General features: G+C 39.7%; 1 protein-coding gene across 1 annotated transcript; it reads left to right on the forward strand.

The window, feature by feature from the left end:
• Positions 1-9,919: 9,919 nt before the first annotated feature.
• Alr (Evr1_Alr domain-containing protein Alr) lies at positions 9,920-18,717 on the forward strand. Its single transcript, XM_076210472.1, has 4 exons — positions 9,920-10,569; positions 11,810-12,089; positions 12,790-12,982; positions 16,556-18,717. The coding sequence occupies exons 1-4, from the start codon at positions 10,441-10,443 to the stop codon at positions 16,716-16,718; spliced, it is 765 nt and encodes a 254-aa protein (XP_076066587.1). The 5' UTR covers positions 9,920-10,440; the 3' UTR covers positions 16,719-18,717.
• Positions 18,718-22,407: the final 3,690 nt, after the last annotated feature.

Consider the following 22,407-nt stretch of genomic DNA (forward strand, 5'->3'; position numbering starts at 1 on the left):
ACGGCGCAACCGCTTCTCACCCACCTAATTCAATACTTACTTACTGGTCTTGCAATAGAACACCATAACAAACAAGAATAGTAAGAGAATGGATTATGTATTTATCCAAGACTGGATTTGATATGAAGTAACAAATGTTCATGAATAGATCGATCAAGAAGGTCTCCTTGTTCTTACGATGTTGTTATACTTACAATGGACTGAATTATGTATAAAATGTATACTTTTACTTTGCACCTGGCTGGCTACCTCAATAAAAAAAATTGATAGGTTCAAGGCAAACGAAAGAGATGGGTACCCCAGATCTTCTGGAATACCAGCTCACTAATGGATTAGTTAATAAAAAAAAATGCAAACGGAAGTATGTGCCATCTATTCATCTAATCATTGTAGAGCTTAGGTAGGCCTGTGCATGATGCCAGTTTATCGTGTGACATCAATCTATCTAGGGAAAATACCTCTATCGGACCTGAAACCAACATAAGACATTATAACTGTCGCAGAACGAAACGAGTAGAAGGGTGTTCTCATGTTGTCAAACAAAATAGGAACAGGAATGGTAGCAATTAGCTTGCTATGTATATCCCATGCATCTTGTAATCATGTGGATTTGGGGTTTTATTCCGAACAGATGCCTGTAATTGGCACATACCCTGGCAACTCAACCACATACAAACCCTCCCTGGTATAGCTTCCCTTACCACCACCCAACTTCTTGTGCAAAGACACAATAATCACATATGAATATGATATTAAAGTTATCCCTGCATTGTGTTTAACTAAAATATTGTTTTATATTGTTGGATTTTAAAAATTATATATGAAATATGGAATTTGATATGTTGGACAGATTTTTTTTTAATTCTGTAAACACACTATTATTATATGTAAATTAGTTATCTATTTGAAAATAGACAATTATACTTCAAAAGTTTATTCTAATTTACGGTAGATATGTGAGTCAATTGAATGTAGTAAAGTTTCCCCTAGAAAAATAAAGCTAACTACCCCTTATATTTGAATCATATTTCCAATATATTGCAACCATATATATTTTTATGTTTATATGTTGACATTTGGAATTATAATCTGTCTCCATGAAAAAATAGGTACAGACATATGTTTACGATAAAAGAAAATATAGTATACTTATTTCTACCTACTGTTTATGTATTTCAAGAATGGCAAAAATATTTTATATACGATTTATTAACTAGGTCTTTATTCCAGCACATAGGGCAAAGCCACAAGGTGACGGCTTCAACGCAGCATTTTTGTGCGACGAAAGTCGCTGACAAGTTACTTTAAAAGCGAGAGAATGAAGGGGACATTGACATAGATAAGGAGTATTGTTGACAATGTATGTCAGTTACGGCCGATTTCTTGTACGTTTCCTACTTTCAAATCTGAAATCGAAACAATTCAGTCCACACACACACAGCCCAAGCTCAAACAATACACGAGTTAAAATCTAAATATAAAAATACTGATTATATCGGTACATGAATTTGAGTCAAGGTATGTTAGAAAATTAGAGAACAGGACCCAACAAACGTTGCTCCTTTTCTGTATACTACAATTAGGTAAATACACATACACATAATCAAGGGCTTCTTCATCCTGATAAGGGAGTTAACCAGCCAAGATCACACAATTACCCGTAGATTGGTCATATAAGCTCTCTGCCGGGAGGGAAATAGCTGTCGATCACGAGTCCAACACGTGCAGAAAGGAGCCTGCATGGAGGCATTCAAGAAACAATGTTAGAATATATCATTGGATGCCAAAGTGCCGTCAAACCATGAAGACCATACCGAGTCGTTGTGTGACTTGTAAAGGGGTTGATCGTAGGAGGTTTGAATATCCAGGTTTACCTCCATTGCCTGTTAATTAAGCGAGTGACAATTGAGCGTCTTTTCTTTCATAAAGGAATAGATTATTCAGGGCCTATCACACTCACAAGGACTAAGGATGGAAACCCCTACAAATATTACATGTGTTTATTCACATGCACAACAACTAGACTGATGCATTTGAAGTTGGTCTCAGACATGTCGACCCTGACATTTCTGAACCTATTTAGGAAATTTTGTGTAGAACATTCATTCCCGAGAACAATGGGTCCAATTTTGTTGCTGGAGCCAAGTTCTTCGAAGAGATGTTAGACCATATTAACGTCTCCGAATATATGACCGGATTTAACATAACATGGAAATTCATAGCCCGCTGAGCACCGTGGATGGGTGGCTTTTGTGAACGCATGATCAATTTAATCAATTCATGCCTGAAGAAAGTCTTGTATAAGAAACTAGTGACTCGGGAAGTGTTGGAAACAATTCTGCGGGAAGTGCAGACGCTGTTGAACAATCACCCATCAACATATCTCAATGAAGATGTTCCCGTAGAATCCTCGACTCCTAATCATCTCATGTATGGAAAAAACATAAATCCCCATCCACCACAAGTAACGTCTGATCCATCTGATCCCGATTTCTTGAGGCATACAGGATTAATTGTAAGACACAGCTGTCTATCATCAATTATACAACATTTTGAAAGAATTTGTAAAGGGAATTGCTTGACTTCTGTGAGAGAAAAACATTATGGATTCTCGAAACAAAAGAAACTACCTAAAGTGGGAGAAATGGTGACAGTGGAGAGACTTAGACCACAACACGAGTGGCCATTAGGACGTATTATTAAAGTATAGCCAGATGAAGAAGATAATGTACGCATTGTAGATGTGCTCTGCAACGAGATGATTAGTAGACGAACCCTGGACAAACTAGTTCCCTTGGAAATTCATTTCCAAGAGCCAACATCCTTAATAGGCGAAGAATTCATTGGCGAGAATGAGACACCCTCAGTACGTCCTATGAGACAAGCAGCCCGAAAGGCAACTAGATTAAGGCAATCCCTGATTGACAATGCTCAATTATAATCAGACAGAAACATTTTTTAGAGTAAATAAGCTATTATTACAAATTGATATAGACATCTGTGGTTACGAGCTCAGTAAATTTAGTGAACTGATAGCTGTATAATTAAGAGTGAGTTATAGGAATTAAGCATATCAAGCTGTATGGAATCAGTATTCTAAATGGTTAGTATATGAAAGCATGTATAACGAATTATACAACTTTACTTTTTCCATTTGAATAGAGTGGCCTAAAATTTTTGTCTATATATTCGAAAACATTATATAAACCACCATGTTAGGGACTCGACGCCATAGGACCAAACATGGTTGACTACACTCTTCAGGAATGTCAAGTTACCAATATATATTTTCATGATTAATCCTTTGGTTTACCATCTGGTGACTTCCCCGTCTTGAGTATTGGTTCTGGTGTGTTACCCATCTCTAATTCCCAAATATGGGGATTATCTGTTATATGTATCGTGCAGTATTTTCACTTCGTTAAGGTGAAGTTGTACCTCCCATAGACCTTTGGCAACGAGAGGTCAGAGGTCACCAGGCGTTCGGAGAGACGTTGGACCCTTTATTACTGAGTTCGAGACATGATATGAAACTGAACAGAAGTGTTAGTTACTCGTGATTGGGGAGTAATATGAAATTTAACTCATTCACAGACCTCATATAAACCCTAGCGTGTGAAGTGCAGATGCGACGAAGCTTGTACTAAACGAGAGTGAGGGAACGCGTTCTATGAGAGAACCAGTCTCCCCTCAACACACCTTCATCCTTCCTTCCATTCCCATGCCTATTACCCCATGCCACGCCCGAAGTCGGCGCACACATCACCACTACCAGAACAAATACGATGAAAATCACCAAGTGGCCCCAAGGCCACGGTAAGATATAAAACTATGTTTTATTGAAACATCTAAACAAAACAGAAAAAAAGATATCACATTCACAAAAGACACATGATGCTTTGTGATACCATTGTATTTTTCGTGGTTCGTTGAGTCCCTGCCGATCACAGGTACGTAGTGTTTTGCTTCTATGAACGTTGTAAAATTCACGGGAGTTTCCCAGAATTAATTCGACGGAGCGGTCACCTTGAACTTGCACCGTCAGCATTACGCATTGAAAGGGATGGAGAAATGTGTTGTAAGTCACAATAATGTGTCTTATCAATAATTGTATTTTTTATTTGATTACATTTTGTTTAGGATTGTGCCTGCTTTTGCAGGCTTCTGCTTTATACTACGGTACTACTTATAAAATATCATACCCTGTATCCTTCCCATAATTCCACCTTATTACTCCTCGCCTATACTGATTGATGCCGCAGAGCAGAAACATGGCAATCAATGCTATTGCTATACTTCGATAAAACCTTACAGTCCTTATCTGATTCATTCCCTAGTCCAGTGTTCCTCAAACCTTTGTAAACCCTGGCGCAGCTATGAATTAACAAAAACTTTGGGGCGCATCATTGATTCTAATATGAAAAAGTTAATCTTGAATTTTGAAAATAGGAAAATTATAAAGAAGTATCCTGAAATAATCATTTATTTTATAGACATTACATTTTACATTTAAAGTATCCTAATGTGAAACATGTGATTGATGAGAATTGAAAATTTTGTGAATGCCTGGCCTTATTTGTGACAAACATAGGCCTACTCTCATCTCTTCGTCAGAAAATCCTTGGTGTCTCTTAAATATATGAAAATCATACATATTCTTAAAAATATAAGCATATGTTATTAATAAAATATTCCGTTATCTTGGGGCCCATCTGGCTACCTTCCAGGGCGCATTAGTGCTGTAGTAGTTTTAGTTTGGAACAACGGCAGGACAGATGAAAATAAACACAAAATATCTAATCTCTTTCTTTTGGTAATTAGCCACAAGGTGCGACACTAGAAGTGTCACATGAGAAATATAGGTGAAGCTCGGACTAAGGCCACAGCTTAGTGGAGCTTATGGTTGTAGCTGGACGTGGAGCCTAACGTCAGCGAGGCGGTAGCAGATGATGACGGCGAGGCTCGATGGGACGGCTAGAAGACTGGACGAGATGTAGTTTGTGCGCTGGTCAGGTACTGTTCTGAATCTGAATCTCTAGGAAAGACCACCCGCTTGCGCGGAATCGGGTTTTGTGGGAGGGGAAGAATGTCTGTAAGAAAATGAAAAGATAGTAGCGTATAAAAGAGGGCTATTGCCACCGGGCGATTTGCGAGCGATTAGGGGTATATTTGTGGTCGTGGCTCGGGAGAAATGGACCGGGAGCTTGGACGGAGGTGCTGACGCCGGGGTTAGGATTAGGATCACCAACGAAAGTTTAGAAAATGGCAGGAGGCGTAGTAGTAGAGAAAGGTGGAAAAACGGAAAAATCTTTAGTGGGAGGTAAACTGAAATGAGAAGATGTAGTAGAAGAGAAAGTTAGAAAGGAAGCGAATTTTAGTCGAAGAAAAAGTAAGTGTAGATGTTTGTGCGTGTGGCGTGGCTATGTTCGTGAGAGTGTGTGTGTATCTTACGGGAAGTGAGTAGAGTTCACTTCCCGTGTGTGGAGGGCGTTCCTGTTAAGCCACAGGTGGGGCGTGCGTTGCCTGTTTTTCCCTAGGTTGGGTTTGAGTTCCTGAAGAGTTGATTCAGTGGCGGTGCGAGGGGGGGGGGGCAGGCGGACGGTGTAAACCCGCCTGCCGACGTCAACGAAGAGATCGGTCCGTAACCAGACCGGCAGCGGCAAAGGAGATATAACTCCTCGCCACCACCACTGGCGAGCGCGTTCCTGATAAGCCACAGGTGGGGCATGCGTTGCCTGTTTTTCCCCAGGTTGGGCTTGAGTTCCTGAAGAGTTGATTCAGTGGCGGTGCGAGGGAGGGGCAGACGGGCGGGTGTTGTATGATCTCTTTCCTTCCAATCACAACTCTGAAAACAGAGAATTACGCGATTGGGAATTGTGTGTAAATGTCAGAAGTGTAAACTCGCTCACCAGCGTCATTGAAGAGACCAGCGTTAGGTTGCGGGCCGGTTGGACAGAGAGGTGTCCCAAGTCTCTCCGTCGACCAGCCTGCGATCAGATTGAGGGTTCTGAATGAGACGGTTTGTGCCTCTGCTTTGCCAGCGAGCAAGTGTGCGTGTGCCTCTTTTCTTCCAAGCACCACTCTGAAAACAGAGATTTACGTGACTTGGGAAATGTCTTGGTGTAAACCCGCCTGCCGACGTCAACGTAGAGGTTGGCCATGCCAGACCGGCAGCAGCTAGGAGATATATCTCCTAGCCACCACCGGCCGGCGAAAATTCCTGGGAGTTTGTTGAGAGAGCTGGTTTGAAGAGACGTCCGACTTCTACGAGCGCTGTGTTGGTATTGTTCTGCCCATCTCGGCGAAACGCCGACATTTTAAAGGTGGCTGGCGGGAACGTAAGGAGCTTTCCAAGTTCCTGATTGGCTGACCGCTGGCTGACAGGGACACCCTTGCGAACTACGCTTGCCAACTACAGGAACTTGCTAGCTCCGAAGATTTCTTTGATTAGTGTGTGACGGTTCGTAGGATGCATCACGTCACTACAGTGCGTCCGGGTGCACCGTTTGAAAAACACTGCCCTAGTCTGTCACAATGGAAGTAATTCACCACAGCCTTAGACTTTGTGTTAGATTTGTGATCCTCAGTTATTATCCCCCAGCCTAGTACGATGGATGGACAATATTTATCTAATTTATTTATTCATTTATCTGTTTATTTGTTTGTTTATTGTCTATTATTTTATGTTACTTTGTTTCTATATTTATCTATTTATTCATTATTTTTCACCAAATATACACATCATATTCCCTTTCTCAAGGGATCAGGGCACTAATGTTATGCAGTGTTAATGAAAATTTCAATTTCTGAGCGGAGATTAATTTCGAGTCTACATATGGTATCAAGGGATAAATCAACTCAAACAAGAAGTTAATACAAAATAGACTTGTAAGATTATAAAAATGTTACGAGAGGAGTTCTTCAGGGTTCCGTTCTTGGAGCACTTCTATTCATAGTATTTATAGATTATACAGACCATGGACTGAAATCTATTGTCTTCAAAATTGCTGATTATGCAAAACTATGCGGAGTGGCAAATAATCACTTAGATATTCAAGAAGATTTAGGTAAACTACAGCAATGGTCTGAAAGTGGCTAATGAAATTTAACACAAGTAAATGTAAGGCTATGCAGACGGGTAAAAATAATAAATGCGATCACAAGTTATTTGGAAATTCGTTAACAAAAGTGGATATACGGTAAAGCATTGGCGTCTGTTCCATGCTATGCAAAATAGATGCTGCCCAGTTAAGATGGTTAGGACACTTAGAAAGAATGAATGAAGAAAGAATTGCAAGGGGATGCTGGGAGTGGATGCCGGACGGAAGAAGGCCAAGAAGATCGAGAAAGAGATGGAAACAAAATGTTGAAGAAGCCCTCAGCAGACATGACTTGCCCAACATCGAAACTCTGAGAGAGGAAGGGGTCTTCCATAATAGAGCCAGATGGATATCAAATCATCAAAGCAGTGCATGTCCGCCTCAGAGAAGGCAAATAAGTTTCTATGGTTGATTGTGCAATATTTGTATTTTAAAAGAACATCTGTCATTAACAAGCTATATAAATCATTAGTTCGTCCACATTTGGAATATGCTGTTTCCGTATGGTCACCGAATCTCGTTAAAGACATGGGCAAATTGGAAAAGGTACGGCGGCGAACCACAAAACTGGTTCTAAATATCAGAAATAAATCATACGAAAGTCGACTAAAACATACGAATCTATTTTCCCTAAAAAGGCGTAGACTCAGGGATTATTTGATACAGGTCTTTAAAATTCGAAAGGGAATGACAACATCAAAAGTGACAAAATTTTCACACTGAATGATCGGAAAAGAAGTAATGGTCTCAAACTGCCAAGAAGTAGATTTAATTTAGAAATGGATGGAAACATCTTCGCCAATCGTGTAGTAAGTGAATTTAATAAACTTCCTGTAGAGGCAGGGAAGAAAATACTTTTTATTTTTCTTGAGCCATTTTTTTTTTTTTTTTTTATTTCACCAGAGCCATTTTTTTAATTACCAGAGCCATTTTAGATACTTCCAGAGCCATGTATATATAATTATCAAATGTTCATATTTGTACTTAAATTTATTTACTTTCAATTACTAACCAAACATTTGATTCTATTTTGTTTTCTCATAAATACGCGAACGAAGTTATAAATGGGATTTCCCAGTTTCCCTCCCAGGCCTCGAGCGAGTTTGCATATGTACGGTGTACGTATGCATGCGGTGATGTGGCACTGGGTATGGTGCATTGTACATGTAGTCAGCGCGTTGATTGGGCAGCTAGCTGCATGCAACCAATGAACTTCCCTGCATACAGGTACCGACATTACGTAGCACGATAGTCGTGTAGAGTCTAGTCAACATGTACTAGTATACGCGCGCATGCAGCTGATACGAAGCTAGGCTAGGTAAGCCCAAGGTCTAAGTAAACAGGTCTAACCGCTGGAGCAGTTCTGCGCAGCTTCTGACGTCTTTTGGATGCGTCCATTTTCTCTTTGTGATACACTGAAGAAAACTGTGAAACGCCAAGGAAGACAGGAACTATAATATTTTATATATTATATATATATATTATATATCATATATATTATATATTCATATATATAGACAGGAACTATAATATTTTATATATATATTTTATATAATATTTGTCAGAATATAACTAATTGAGTGGAGCGGTGCGAGCGAAGGCGACGTCATTTTCGAACGACGGACCAGCTTCAACTGACAGCTATAGGACCCGCTAACCCCACTTTGAACAGCCAGGTGACGTTCACGGGCCCGCTGCGCCAACTCCCTCGAAATTCGGTCGGAAGTGGTTAGACCTTATATTCTTAGATCTTGGGTAAGCCATTGAACTCTAGCAGCTATACCGCGTACACATACGTACGTACATAAAAAAATCAAGTTGATTGATGCATTGCGTTTATGATATCGATTGATAATGCAATGATTAATCACGGGTAAGTTGAGTTTGCTCTGATCCTTTCATCAATGTTGATGGGATTCAGGGATTGCCAAATGATGGATAATGCATGAAAAACGTTGAATCTTGCCGCGGGAGCGATTTTTTTGTGGGGGATCGCTCCCGCTATTGGATTTGCGAGAGCGACATTGGAACTTTCCCGAGCGAAATCGCTCGTCGCTCCTGTGTATTTTTTCGCTTTGTAGAGGCAGTGCAATGTAATACAGTTCAAAGTATTAAGATTTATTTAGATAAACATCTAAAAATATGTTAGAATGCCTGTCATTTCAATTTAATGTTATTGTTTTTTCATCAGCATTTATTCAGTTATCAAAATATGTTTATTTTTATATTCATTGTTATAATAAATTATTGTTTTTGTTTGTCTTATTTATCATTATTTATTTTATCTTATCTACTTGTTTATTTATATGCTTATTTTTCCACATTCGACCTAGTTATATGGACCAAAAGGTCTCCTATCGGCATGCTCTACCATTGTAATCCTTTGGTAAAAACCTCGAACAAATATTCGATAATACTCAGGATGATCCAGTGATTGGAAAACAATGAGGATAATACAATGTATTTTATAAATAATGATGTCATAATGAACAACAACCGCTCGAAGAAAATATGGTTATCAAATTTATAAGACAAGATTATCTACATTGAGGCAAAAAATAATGATGAACAAAATTAAATGTTAAAATGTTCCCTAACTAGAAGGAAATAATTTTATATCGAAATTTTTCATATATATGTTAAGTAGTCAGCCAGACAATTGATAACTGCCCAATGTATAATAGAGGTAGATAGAAGCAACGTATTATCATAATACGTTGCTGTGGTACTTTGGTGCTTATCTTGTGAACTTTCGACGTGCTAAGGGTTCAAATACATAATAATTATGTGTTTGAACCCTTAGCACGTCGAAAGTTCACAAGATAAGCACCAAATGTACCACAATGCAGGAAAACGATAGGTGATAGAACGTGAAAAAATAACTATTGGATAACACCCCATCTGATTTGGAAGACACTCCAATTATTGTAAATAAAAATAAAATAGGAAATTTGGTGTGGATGATGAAATTGTGAAACATTAAAAGTTGACCATGACTTCAACAATAAGTTAAGGCCTGCCTGAGAAAAATAACATACATTAGTTAATGTAGGGGGGTGGCAACAAAATTTCAACAGTTAACAGTAAACTGTTATGAATGTAAATACATGATCCATATTGTTTACATTTCGTAAGACGTCTGCATACATGCTTAGAACGTATTTGTGAAGAAATAAATATCCTCATGCTGAGTATATTTGCACTAGCAATAAAGGTGATGAGAAGATACTGACATAATGATATGACAAGATTACGTCATTTTGGTTGGTATGTGGATACTCAAAGCTCATCTAAGGAAGAGTAGGTGATACCGGTAGATCCTAAACGTAAACATCGTAACATGGCCGGCGAACGTGACCACGACAGTGGCAGTTCTGGAAAAGAAACAACTAAACCATGTAGAGCCTGCACAGATTTTAAATCATGGATGAAATTTCAAAAGAAGAATAGCGAGGAAAATTCTGGTAAGGTATGATGATAGTCGAGTTGTCGGTCTTAACACCACCATCGTTCGTGAGTTTCCTCATCTTGGTTTGGATTTATGTTATTCTGGTTATTGTCAGACAGTTTTGTTCAGTCTTAGGGATTGCCATTCCCTCACAATGTAAGGGGATAGAACCTACTTGAGTTGAACTTGTTTGTGTCGTCCTGTGTAGCTCTGGAAGCTATTGCCGGACAAGTCATTTGAGCTGTCTGAAAGAAAACCAATGTTTGAATGTAGTCCCCTAAATCTATATCACAGCAAGTTAAGAAAAAAGAAAGAAAAGAAAACACACACGATTTATCCCAGTCACCTTGAATTATGTCACTTAATTTCCTTTATTTACAATAAAAAAGGAAAATTACTAGTAGGATATAGATTATAGTAGAGATTCAAGATAGGGAATGACCTAACTTGGAAAGGTTCTTTTTAAACTCGGAAACAGAGAAGTCACATAGTCACAGTGTCTTTACTTTCTTGATTTTGGATAGTGCTTAATAGATATGGGTTCTATTTTTGGTAAAATTTTCCACAGCAAAATATGTCGCTGATGATTGATTTGGATTAATGTCACAAACTCCCATCAGGCAGCTAGGATGGGGCCCTTTACAGAGGACTTTAGCATGGAATTAATTAACCATGTGCAGGTGGCAACATTCAAATTGCTGTCGCCTCGGGCTCCATCACAAGTAGCAATGCTCTAACCCACTTGGCTAGCAAGCATCCTAGATATGTAATTAACTTTTAAAATAGTAGGCAACATTCTCCTTTGACTTTCTGCCATAATTTTTTCATGTGTGTATATTTTGTACATTGTATTGTGCTGTAAAAAAGATATAAGGAAAAATATACATTTGTGGAATATCTTAACAAATATTGGTGTAATTGATGAGGTGAGCTGATCTAGAAAGGAATAAAACAGTGAGACAATGTAATGGACCTCTAGAAATTACACTGTAATTTTTTTTGTAAACATTCAGAATGACATACCATTATTTATCAAATGTGTTTTACCAAAGTTGTTTGAATGAAATTCAGCTGAGGGAAACCCATTGTCATTAAGAATACTTGATCCTGGGTACTTTTACACCTGAACAGAATGATTATCAAGAACCAGAGGACTACTCAAAATTGATCATTCTGATACAGGATTAGGTATTGTGATTATTATTTACAAGTTTTGTTATATAGTTATATGACCTTATTTCCTGACCTTGATGCAATACAGACACCATCAGCAGCAGATATTGCAACCGCAGGAAGTCTAATGGGAGCAGTGGCAGCTGTGGCTACTGTGTCACACTCAGGAAACGAGGCAGTTGAGGTATCATCAAATACTAATGTAGCTGTAGGATCGGCAAATACACATGTGGCTTCAGCATCTACAAGTACAGCTGCTGCTGCTGCTGCATTGCCAAGTGAGCCAGTAGGAACTCAAGCATCTTCGTTAGTGAAGGAGCAGTCGACAACACAGGTCCTTGAAGTGGATGATGAAGAACCACTATGGGGTGAGGAATTGTAACCAATTCTCTCTCTCTCTCTCTCTCTCTCTCTCGCTCTCGCTCTCTCTCTCTCTCTCTCTCTCTCTCTCTCTCTCCCCCTCCTTGTAATCTCATGAATTTAAAACTTCAGAGCACAGTAGAAATTAGAAAAATATTTCATTTAACTAAGCTTATCAGTATTTTCACAGTGTGATATTTTCTCTTTCTTTTAACATAATCAGTAAGTGGCTGCTTCTTTGCTTCCTTTACAACTGTGGATGGAATGAAAAGTGTCATGAAAAACAATTATTTAGGGATGAAGGAGTGTTTATATATGTGGGGAGGCAGATCGGGAGAAACTAAAAGTGGATGTCAATAGAACAGGGAAGACAGGATATGAAAGATAGATATGTGATAGGAGGCTGTGAATGGATAAATGGATTATATGGAGTTCTTTGCCTCTACTTTGTAAATGTTTGGATTAAGAGGTTTTTTATATGGTGAAGCAGTGAGGATAAATCAGTTTTGGCAGCTGGGTCTTGTATTGGACCTAAGCAATTTGATAAACTGTCAGAGGGTTTGGCCTTTTATACCTGAGGTGCTTTTTGGTTTTTGTGTGTGCTTTTACTTGGCTAAAACCACCTTGTAAGGGGGGAGAAGTTTATTGACACGTGTTGTGTAGTAAGGGTGACATTGCTTGTTCATATATTTTTTCTCTGCATTTCAGGGAAGGCAGCAGAATTTGGATGCCCTGCAGACACAGACAGCTTGGGACGCGGGACTTGGAGACTGATGCACACTGTTGCTGCCTATTATCCAGAGAAACCTTCTACTGAAGTACAAAATGATATGAAGAATTTCATAGGCCTTTTTTCTAAGTTTTATCCATGTCCTCCTTGTGCAGAAGATTTTAGAGAGTGGTAAGTATAAGTAATTTTTAACCCCTTCACTCTGATTATACGAGATCCAGGGATCAATGAGAGGTACTTGGTTGTATTTGGTGGTTCTGCAAGATCTCTTTCTATCAGATTCAGTTGTATTTCTTACACTTCACACATAGAGATCTGACCACCAGCAACTGCTCCCCTTTCCATACCACTTTCAGCCTGTTAATATTTATCTATATATCTACATCTTTTTATATGTATTTCTACCAATATCTGTCTATCTATATATATATATATATATATATATATATATATATATATATATCACGGTAAAACCACTGTTGGAGTAGAAAAGACTGGAAACGGGGAATCTATATATTTCGATTGCAAACTGCAATCCTCTTCAGTAGATACAATTAAGAGAGAGCATGCTACTTAAGTAGCACCCTTTACATGAGAAAGGGGAACATGGGAAGAGGCCTCTACCCTCGGCTCACTCCGTATGTGAGGTCAGGAGGCAAATGTGTTTTTAAAAGGTTGGTGATAAAAAGTCCGGATATTATATCCGGGGACCATTGCCCCTTTTGAAATATTCATATTGGGCTGGTATTCAATAATAGTGGATTCTACCATTTTTCTCCTGAACTCGCATCTGGATTTATAAATAAGTTCAGCTTTGTCCCAATCTAAACAATGTTTAAATTGCTTAACATGTTGGAACACAGCTGAGCTCTCTTGTCCATGTAAAGGTTGTGACTTAGTTTACATTGGACAGACTGGAAGGGATTTGAACACTAGGATGATCGAACATAAATGTTCCATTAAATATGGACAAGAGAGCTCAGCTGTGTTCCAACATGTAAAGGAGAAATGTCAATGTAGTGGTATTGGGAGATCTTAATGCTAGGATAGGAAATGAACCAATAAATGAAGTGGTTGGGAAGTGTGGAGTTCCAAGAAAAAATTGTAGTGGAGAGTCAATGGTGGAGATGTGTCTAGAAAGAGAGCTGATGATAATAAATACAATGTTTAGGAAGAAAGTCAAACATAAGTACACATGGGAGAGTGTGGTGGATAGAAGGGTAGATAGGGTATTCATGGACTACATAGTGGTAATCAGGAAAATAGTAGGAAGAGTTTTGGATGTGCATGTTCTAAGGGGAGAGAGGGGAATATCAGATAATGTTTTGGTGAAAGTTTAGTTGAGAGTGGATAGATTGAGAAAGAGGAAAAGGACAGAAGGTAGGGAGGTGCTTAAAGTAAACTGCTTAAATTAGAGTAAAAGAAGCTGAGAGAAGAGTGGGAGGAAGTGAAGGATAGAGTAGAACTAGGAATGGAGGAGGAATGGGGATGGTTCAAGGAGGGAGTCACAAAGTGTGCAAAGATAATGTGTGGAATAAGGAGGACAGAAGGAAATAAAAGGAAGGGTAGTGAGTGATGGGATGATGGAGCAAAGAAGGTTGTAGAAGAGAAGAAGCAAGCATTCACAGATTGGTTACAAAATAGGAGGAGAGAATCATATGAGAAGTACAAAGAAAAGAGAAGAGAAGTAAAGCATAAGATAAAGGAGTCAAAGAGGAGAGCAGATGTGAAATGGGGTAAGAGTAGGACAGAAAGTTTTGAAAGTAATAAAAAGATGTTTTGGGAAGAAATTAAGAGGCAAATCAAGTAGAGAAGAAAAGGTAAAAGATGCAGATGGAGAGGTGATAATGGAAGAGAAGATGGTAAGAAGTAGATGGGCAGAGTATTTTAGGGAGTTGCTCAATGTGAAGGAGGATAGAGAGGGAAAGGTAGTTGCATTGGGAAGTGTTTTAAGAATATGACAGTGATGAGTGAGGAAAATGGAGGAGAAATTAGGAAAGATGAAGTGAAAGCAGTTGTTAAAATGATGAGAGCAGGTAATGTGGGGTTGGATCAATGTCATATGGAGTGTCTAAAAAAGGAGGTACATTGATGGTGGACTGGCTGGTGCAGTTGTTTAATGTTTGTTTAAAAGATGGTAGAATGCCAGAGAGCTGGAGGAGTGCCTATATAGTTCCACTTTACATGGGAAAAGGGGACAAGTGCGAGTATAGTAGTTTCAGAGGGATCAGTTTGTTGAGTGTAGTTGGGGAGGGTTTTAATTGAGAGGATTAGGAGAGGAACAGGGAGTAATTGGTGAAGAGCAGCATGGGTTTAGGACAGGTAGGGGTTGTGTGGATCAGATTTTGTGGTAAGGCAGATATGTGAGAATGCTTTATGAAAAGGTAAAGATGTTTTTTAGGCCTTTATGGATTTGGACAAGGCTTATGACAGGGTAGACAGGAAGTCACTGTAGGAGGTATTACAGATATATGGGATAGGCAGAAAAGTGTTAAGAGTAGTTGAGGGTTTTATGAGAGTAGTAGGGCTGATGAAAGAGTATTGGGATGGTTTGGACACAGAAAGAATGAGTGAAGAATGATTAGTGAAAGAGGTGTGGAAGGAAGAGGTGAAAGGAGTGGACATGAGGGGGTAACCAAGGATGAGATGGATGGATGGGGTAAGAGGAGTATTGGGAAAGAGGGGAATGTCTGTTGAGGAAAGAAGGGAGAAGACAGAAGATAGGGGTGAATGGAGAAGGGTTGTGTATGGATAATGCTGTGGTGTATGGAAGGGAGTAGGGGGGGATGGGGTTAGGGAGTATGTGTGAATGATATTTTGACACAGCCCAAAGAGATTTCTCTCTGTCTTCTCCTTTTCTGCCTGAGAGGATGGAGAAGGGGGGTCGTCGATTAAATGAAGCAGTCTTGCTGTGGATGTGCTGTGTCTTGTTACACTGCTTCTTACCCAGGCAGTGGGCGAGATGCAGGGATGACCCACTAACCATGAAGATCCAAGATAAGAGGGAGGAAGGGGGGTGAATGGGAGTGGAGTATGTGGGGATGGAATGTGTGGGAGTGGATTTTATGCCATTGTATTTTTGGCTACCTCCCTTGTAAGGGGGAAATTGCCATTGGTATATGTATATACCAAGGGCTTTTTCTCACTGAGGTAGCAAAGTCGAAAGGCAAATACCCACTCCCACCCATTCTACCATCCACCATCCTTCCATCTCATCTTTACTCCTCATGGATGATGGGTCATGTCTATATATATGTCTGTATACCAACAGGTTTCTTTCCTCATACCAGCCAAGGCACCCCTGACACACTTTATATATATATATATATATATATATATATATATATATATATCTATATCTATATATATATATATATATATATATATATATATATATATATATATTTGTATATATATATATATATATATATATATATATATATATATATATATATATAGCCTATGGCATAGGAATAATCCCACATTAATACCACACAGACGACATTCAAGTTTTTTCCCTTGGAGATCTGCAGGAGGGCCCAAGTACTGTTGCTAACCACAGTGGGGGTGCTGGTTTTCCATTTAGATAGATAACTGTTATCGGGGGCTATGAGATGGATCAAGAAATTTCAAAAGCCAGTAGATATAAATGATGATTTTTGTTTATTATATTTAAATGATCTGTCTTTACTCTTCATATCCTTATATTCTTCTTCAATGTCTAACCTGATTGTTCTAAAATAGGATCAAAAGCAACACTCCAGATGTGTCCTCAAGATCATCTCTGTCACTTTGGTTCTGCAATGCTCACAATGAAGTTAATAGCAAGCAGGGGAAGCCGCTCTTCGACTGTACCTTGGTTGATCAGAGATGGAAAGATGGCTGGACAGATGGATCATGTGGCTGAAGGTCAGGAGATACACAGGTCATAAGGAAGCGAGTATGTGAAAGAAGGTATCAAGTGGTCCAACTTCAAGGCAGTTATGGTGGGTCTAATTGTTATTGTATCTTGGGGGTGGGGTGATTTTTGTTTGGTGATCTTGGGTATGATTATGGTAAATGATTCTCACAACAGTATGTATATTGGTGAAAATGATAACCATTGTTATATAACTCATTTTATTATAATTATTACTCACAAGTTGTCATTATTGATATAATTATAACGGTAAGATAGAAAAGTTTCTCACTAGAGTATAGAAATTTTACATTGCATATAGAAAAGAGAAAGAGGGGTAACAGTTCTGAGTAGGGAAGGACCACAGACGAGTCGAGTTAGCAAGTCAAAAATCAAGGAAGAGACATTTCAAATGTCACGCCTGAGACTACCTCAATAAAAACAAGAAACAAAATAAAAGGGAAGAAAAAACCCATTGCAACAAGAAAAAGGGCACCTATAATAAAGAAAATAAAAACATTGTAAAAGAAATAGAAAAATAAAAACTTGGGAGATGTATACTGGTTATATAGATTGTAATGTATATATCAAATTTATGAAATACAATTAGAAATAGAAATGGATCTTCAACCCAATTGTGAAGCACTTTGAGCAATGGAGAACAAACTGCAATATTATTACCAAGCATTTCTCCAAAGCAAGCCTCAAACCTGTCACCAAAAAACAGAAAAATGAAAATATATGCAAAATAAAGCTAGACAAAGAAGCTACTCTGCCCTTTTGGAGCAGACAAGGTTATACTCGGTACTAGCACATCTCACAAACATACAACCAGTTTTTCTTTTTGCTCTTATCTGTTCCACATTCACACACGTTTGAAGACTAAATTAACAGGGTGGTTGGAATCTTCCTCCCAGACTCACTTTTGCCTTGACTATTGGTGGGAGAAAAGTACAGAGAGGGAGATTCTTAGTTCCCTCACTGCATTCATTTTAGTTGCCTTCTTCAATGTGCATGGGAACATAGTGGCACCATTCCTCTTTCCCATAACAAAGGTATAGAACAAAGAAGAAATGGGATAAATTCAGGAAGGCAGAAGAAAGAAGGAACTACAATAGTAAAAAAGTGTGTATGTACATATACCAAAAAGTCCATTTCCCCATGTAATAGGGGTGATAGAGTCAAAACATATACCTACCCTTCATCAATCCCATACCCATGGAAAAGGCCCATTTGCTGTCCTTTCTATTTAGCTCCTTGTGGATAAAGGTTGATCCCTGTACCCTGTCCACTGCATGACGAAGAACAGAGGGAGTGCAGCAAGAGGCCACACCTCCACAGCAGGGCCTGGCAACTTTATTTGGTTTACCCCTACTGTTTTATTTTATGATGACTCCCCTTCCCCTTCCACTTGAAAATTTATTGTGCAGATGAGAAGAAATCCCTAACAAGGATGAAAAGTCCTTTTGGTGTATGTAAGTATGTAAGGGTGCTTGCTGGTCAACAACACTGTATCTTCCTGGAGTGAATTGTAGACCCACCTGGAGGCTATTGTCAGTTACCTGAAACTCATGGGGTCTTCTGTTAGAAACTAGGGGGCAATGGACTGATTGATCACTGGCCAAGTGATTTAGTGGATCTCTGTTTAGGCGAGAGGTCAAATTTGGAGGTGGCTGAAGCCTTCCTGGCAGAGCGAGTTCAGAGTAAGGGCATACTACATTAGATTCTCTGTAAGGAAACACCATCCTAGCCCTCTCTGATGAGCAGGGTTAGTGATATTAAACCGAAAGCTGGTTGTTGTTTTTATTTATTTATTTTTTGTTATGTGGGTTGCTTTATTATCCTCCTTTGAGGTCATGTATATAATTTTAATAATTTACTGTGATGGTACATAGGTATAAAAGGGTGATAAATGTTCCTATGTAACAAAGGCAAGCATAAGTGTAAATAGAACATGAATTTGTAAATATTGTATAAAAATGTAAAATAAAATTGCATATATATGAAATGTGGTTTCTTGCCTATTATCCATGTCTGGTGTTAGGTGAACTGCTGTGGCATGTTTAGGGGACTAGGTTTTACTCTAGTCTTTCTCTTCTGGAGAAGGACTGCTGCCTCATCACCTTGTGTAGCCCCAAGGATTGACTCCCACTAGGAAAGGTGGTGAAGTATTCCTGAATGTTATGAATCCCATTTTGAGGTTTTGAAGCCTCCAATGTTGTCTTCTGTTCTAGAAGAGCACGACAAGATTTCAAATTGAGATTTGGATGAATCTGACCTATAAATATACAAAGGGCAATTTCCCTCTTATAAGGGAGGTAGCCAAGTCAAAGCCATGCACCCATTCCCATCCTTGTTTCCCTCTCATCTTAGCTCCTCATGGATGAAAGGTCATCACTGTCTCTTGCCCACTACCCTGGCTCAGAAACAGTGCAGGAAAACACAGTACATTCTCACCAAGGTCACTTCACTTAATTGGTGACTCCCCACTCTGTCCCCTCATGCAGAAATTGGAGACGACGGAGAAATCCCTCTGGGCTGTGTCAAAATATCATTCATACAAAACCACTCTACACTCCTTCCCCATCCTTGCATCACAATATCATCTATACACGGTCATTCTCCGCTCACCCCTATCTGCCTCTCCCTTCCCTGCTCAACAGATATTCTACTCTTGCTCAATGCCCCTTTCACCCCGTCTATCCATCTCATCCTTGGTTGTCCCCTGAAGTTCATTCTATCTGCCTATGCCATTCCACACCTGCAGGTAAGGTGGTGATCCAGTTGGAGCAGGTGACCAAAATGACAAAAAAAAAAAAAAAAAATTGGGTTAATCATGGATTTTGCCAAAAATTTAGTCCAAACTTACCCCAAAGAGAGGCAGTTGTACAGAAAGCATGGTGAGGTGGATAAGAGTAACTGGGCTCAAGGGTGTGTGTGTGTGTGTGTGTGTGGCGACAAGGCAAATTTTATTTATTTTTTTTTTTCTGATTTTTTTGTGACCCAATTGGGGCAAGTGACTAGACTGACACAAAAACGAAAGGAGAGAAAAAAAAAAAAAAAAATTGTCAGGTTACTAATTTGGCCAAAACTTATCCCAGAGAGAGTCATGCACAGAGCACAGCAAGGTAGATGGGAGGAACCTGTGCCCAAGGGCTTATGTATGGCAAGCAGTCAAATTTGAACCTTTTTTTCTGATTTTTCACATATCCAACCTTGGCCCCATACTGTTGGCCTCCAAGTGCAATCCACAGGAGGCCTGATGGCCCTCAGCCTATGGGTGAAGTGGTGACCCAATTGGAGCAAGTGACCAAAACTACCTGCAAAAAAAGAAAAAATATTGTAACTCGAGGATTTTGCCAAAAATTGTCAGGTGCTAAATGGCCTACTGGCTCCAATGCTTGGCCTTCATGCCAAAAATTTCATAAATGAAAATCATCAAAAATCATCAGGTCACCAATTTAGCCCAAACCTAACCCAGAGGGGGAGAGTTGTACACAGAGCATGGCAAGGTAGGCAGGAGGAACCTGGGCCCCAAGGGCATGTGTGGTGACCAGCCAAATTCGAGTTTTTTTCTTTGTCCAGAATTTTCACATTGCCACCTTTGGCCTAAGTGGTGTCCAAGTGCAATCCACAGGAGGCATGGTAGCTCTCAACCTGTGAGGTGGTGCCCCCCCAAAAAAAAAAAAAAAAAAAAGTACATAGAGACCCCACAGATTTTGCCAAAAATCATCAGGTCATCAATTTGGCCCAAACTTACCCCAGAGGAAGAAAGTCATGCACAGAGTTTGGTGAAGTAGATGGGAGGAACCTGAACCCAAGGACGTGTGTAGCAACCAGCCAAGTTTGAGCCTTTTTTTCTGATTTGTCACATTTCTCCCTCTGGCGTCCATACCTTTGGCCTAATTTTATGTCCAAGTATAATCCACAGGAGGCCTTGTGGCCTTCGACCTCTGGATGAGGTGGTGACCCAATCTGGGCAGGTGACCAAAATACATTTACTAAGGGTTTCCCCTTTCCCTTTACAATGGAGGTAGCCAAAGTCAAAAGCATTTATCCACTTCCATCTATTTCATCCCCACATACTCCACTCCCAATCACCACCGCTCGTTCCCTCTTTTCTTGGCTCCTGGATGACAGGTTATCCCTGCATCTTGCCCACTGCCCTGGGTCAGAAGCAATGCCGCAAGACACAGCACATCCACAGCACCACACCAAGGCTGTTTCATTTAATTGATGATACCCCTCGCCTGTCCGTCCCCTCATGCAGAGAAAGAGAAGACAGGGAGAAATCCCTTTGGGCTACATCAAAATATCATTCACACATACTTCCACCACAATTTCCTTCCATGCATCACAGCATCATCCACACACAACCATTCTCCATTCACCCCTGTCTTCTCCCTTCCTCAACAGACATTCCCCTCTTTCCCAATGCCCCTTTTACCCCATCCATCTATCTCATCCTTGGTCACCACCTCATGTTTACTTCCTCCACCTCTGCCTTCCACACCTCTTTTACTGGTCTTTCTTCACTCATTCTTTTCATGTGTCCAAACCATCTTGATACTCTTTCATCAACCCTATTTCCCAACTCTCTTTCCACCCCTGCTCTCCTCCTTTCTCTATCCAGCCTAGTGACCCCTACCATACTTCGCAGGCATTTCATCTCAAACACATTTAACCTCTTCCTCTTATGTTCCATGCTTCTGGCCCATATAGTGCTGTCAGCATAATCACTCCTTCATACAACCTCCTCATAGCATCCATTCCCAAATGTCTGTTTCTCATTACACTTTTTAATCCTCGGGGAATTTACTTGCTTCTCTCAATCTACATTCTACCTCTGACTTCACTCCTCCCTTTCCCGCCAAATTCAGCCCCAAGTATCTAAAGCTATCCACGTCCTCCAGTCTCTCTCCCTCAATACTCACTTCCAATTTGCTGCCTTCCTCTCCCCTTGTACATCTCACCACCTTACTTTTACCTACATTTATTTTCAACTTCCTCCTGTTCCTGCCACTAACTTCCTTAATCCCTCCTCTGATTCTGCTATAAGCGCAGTGTCACCAGCAAACAACAACTGGCTTATCTCCCATTTTTCTCCATTTTCTTTAATCACCTCCAACTTCCAGCCCATTACCGTTCCATTTACCTCTCACACCTCCCCCATCCATATATAAATTGAACAGCCATGGCAACATGACATATCCCTGGCAAAGTCCCACCTTTACCTCAAACCACTCACTCTCTCCATTTCTAATCCTAACACAGGCTTTACTACTCTCATAAAAACTCCTGACAGCTCTTATAAGCTTTCCTTGTATCCCATATATCTGCAAAACATCCCACAGTACCTTCTTGTCTATCTTGTCATAAGCATTTTACAAATCCATAAAGGTCCAAAAAACATCCTTACCTTTTCTAAAGCTTTTTCACATATGCCTTTCCACAAAATTCTGATCCACACAACCCATACCTGTCCTAAACCCACACTGTTCCTCACCAATTACTCCCTCTGTTCCTCTCCTAATGCTCTCAATCAAAACCCTCTCATAACCCTTCCCAACTACACTGAACAAACTGATCCCTCTGAAACTACTACTCACACTTGTCCCCTTTTCCTTTGTAAAGCAGAACTATACAGGCACTCCTCCAGTCCTCTGGCACTCCACCCTCTTTCAGATAAACATTACAC

The sequence above is a fragment of the Oratosquilla oratoria genome, chromosome 27, assembly GCF_046742065.1.
Source record: "Oratosquilla oratoria isolate Oo_2021 chromosome 27, ASM4674206v1, whole genome shotgun sequence".
In the NCBI taxonomy this organism is placed as follows: domain Eukaryota; kingdom Metazoa; phylum Arthropoda; class Malacostraca; order Stomatopoda; family Squillidae; genus Oratosquilla; species Oratosquilla oratoria.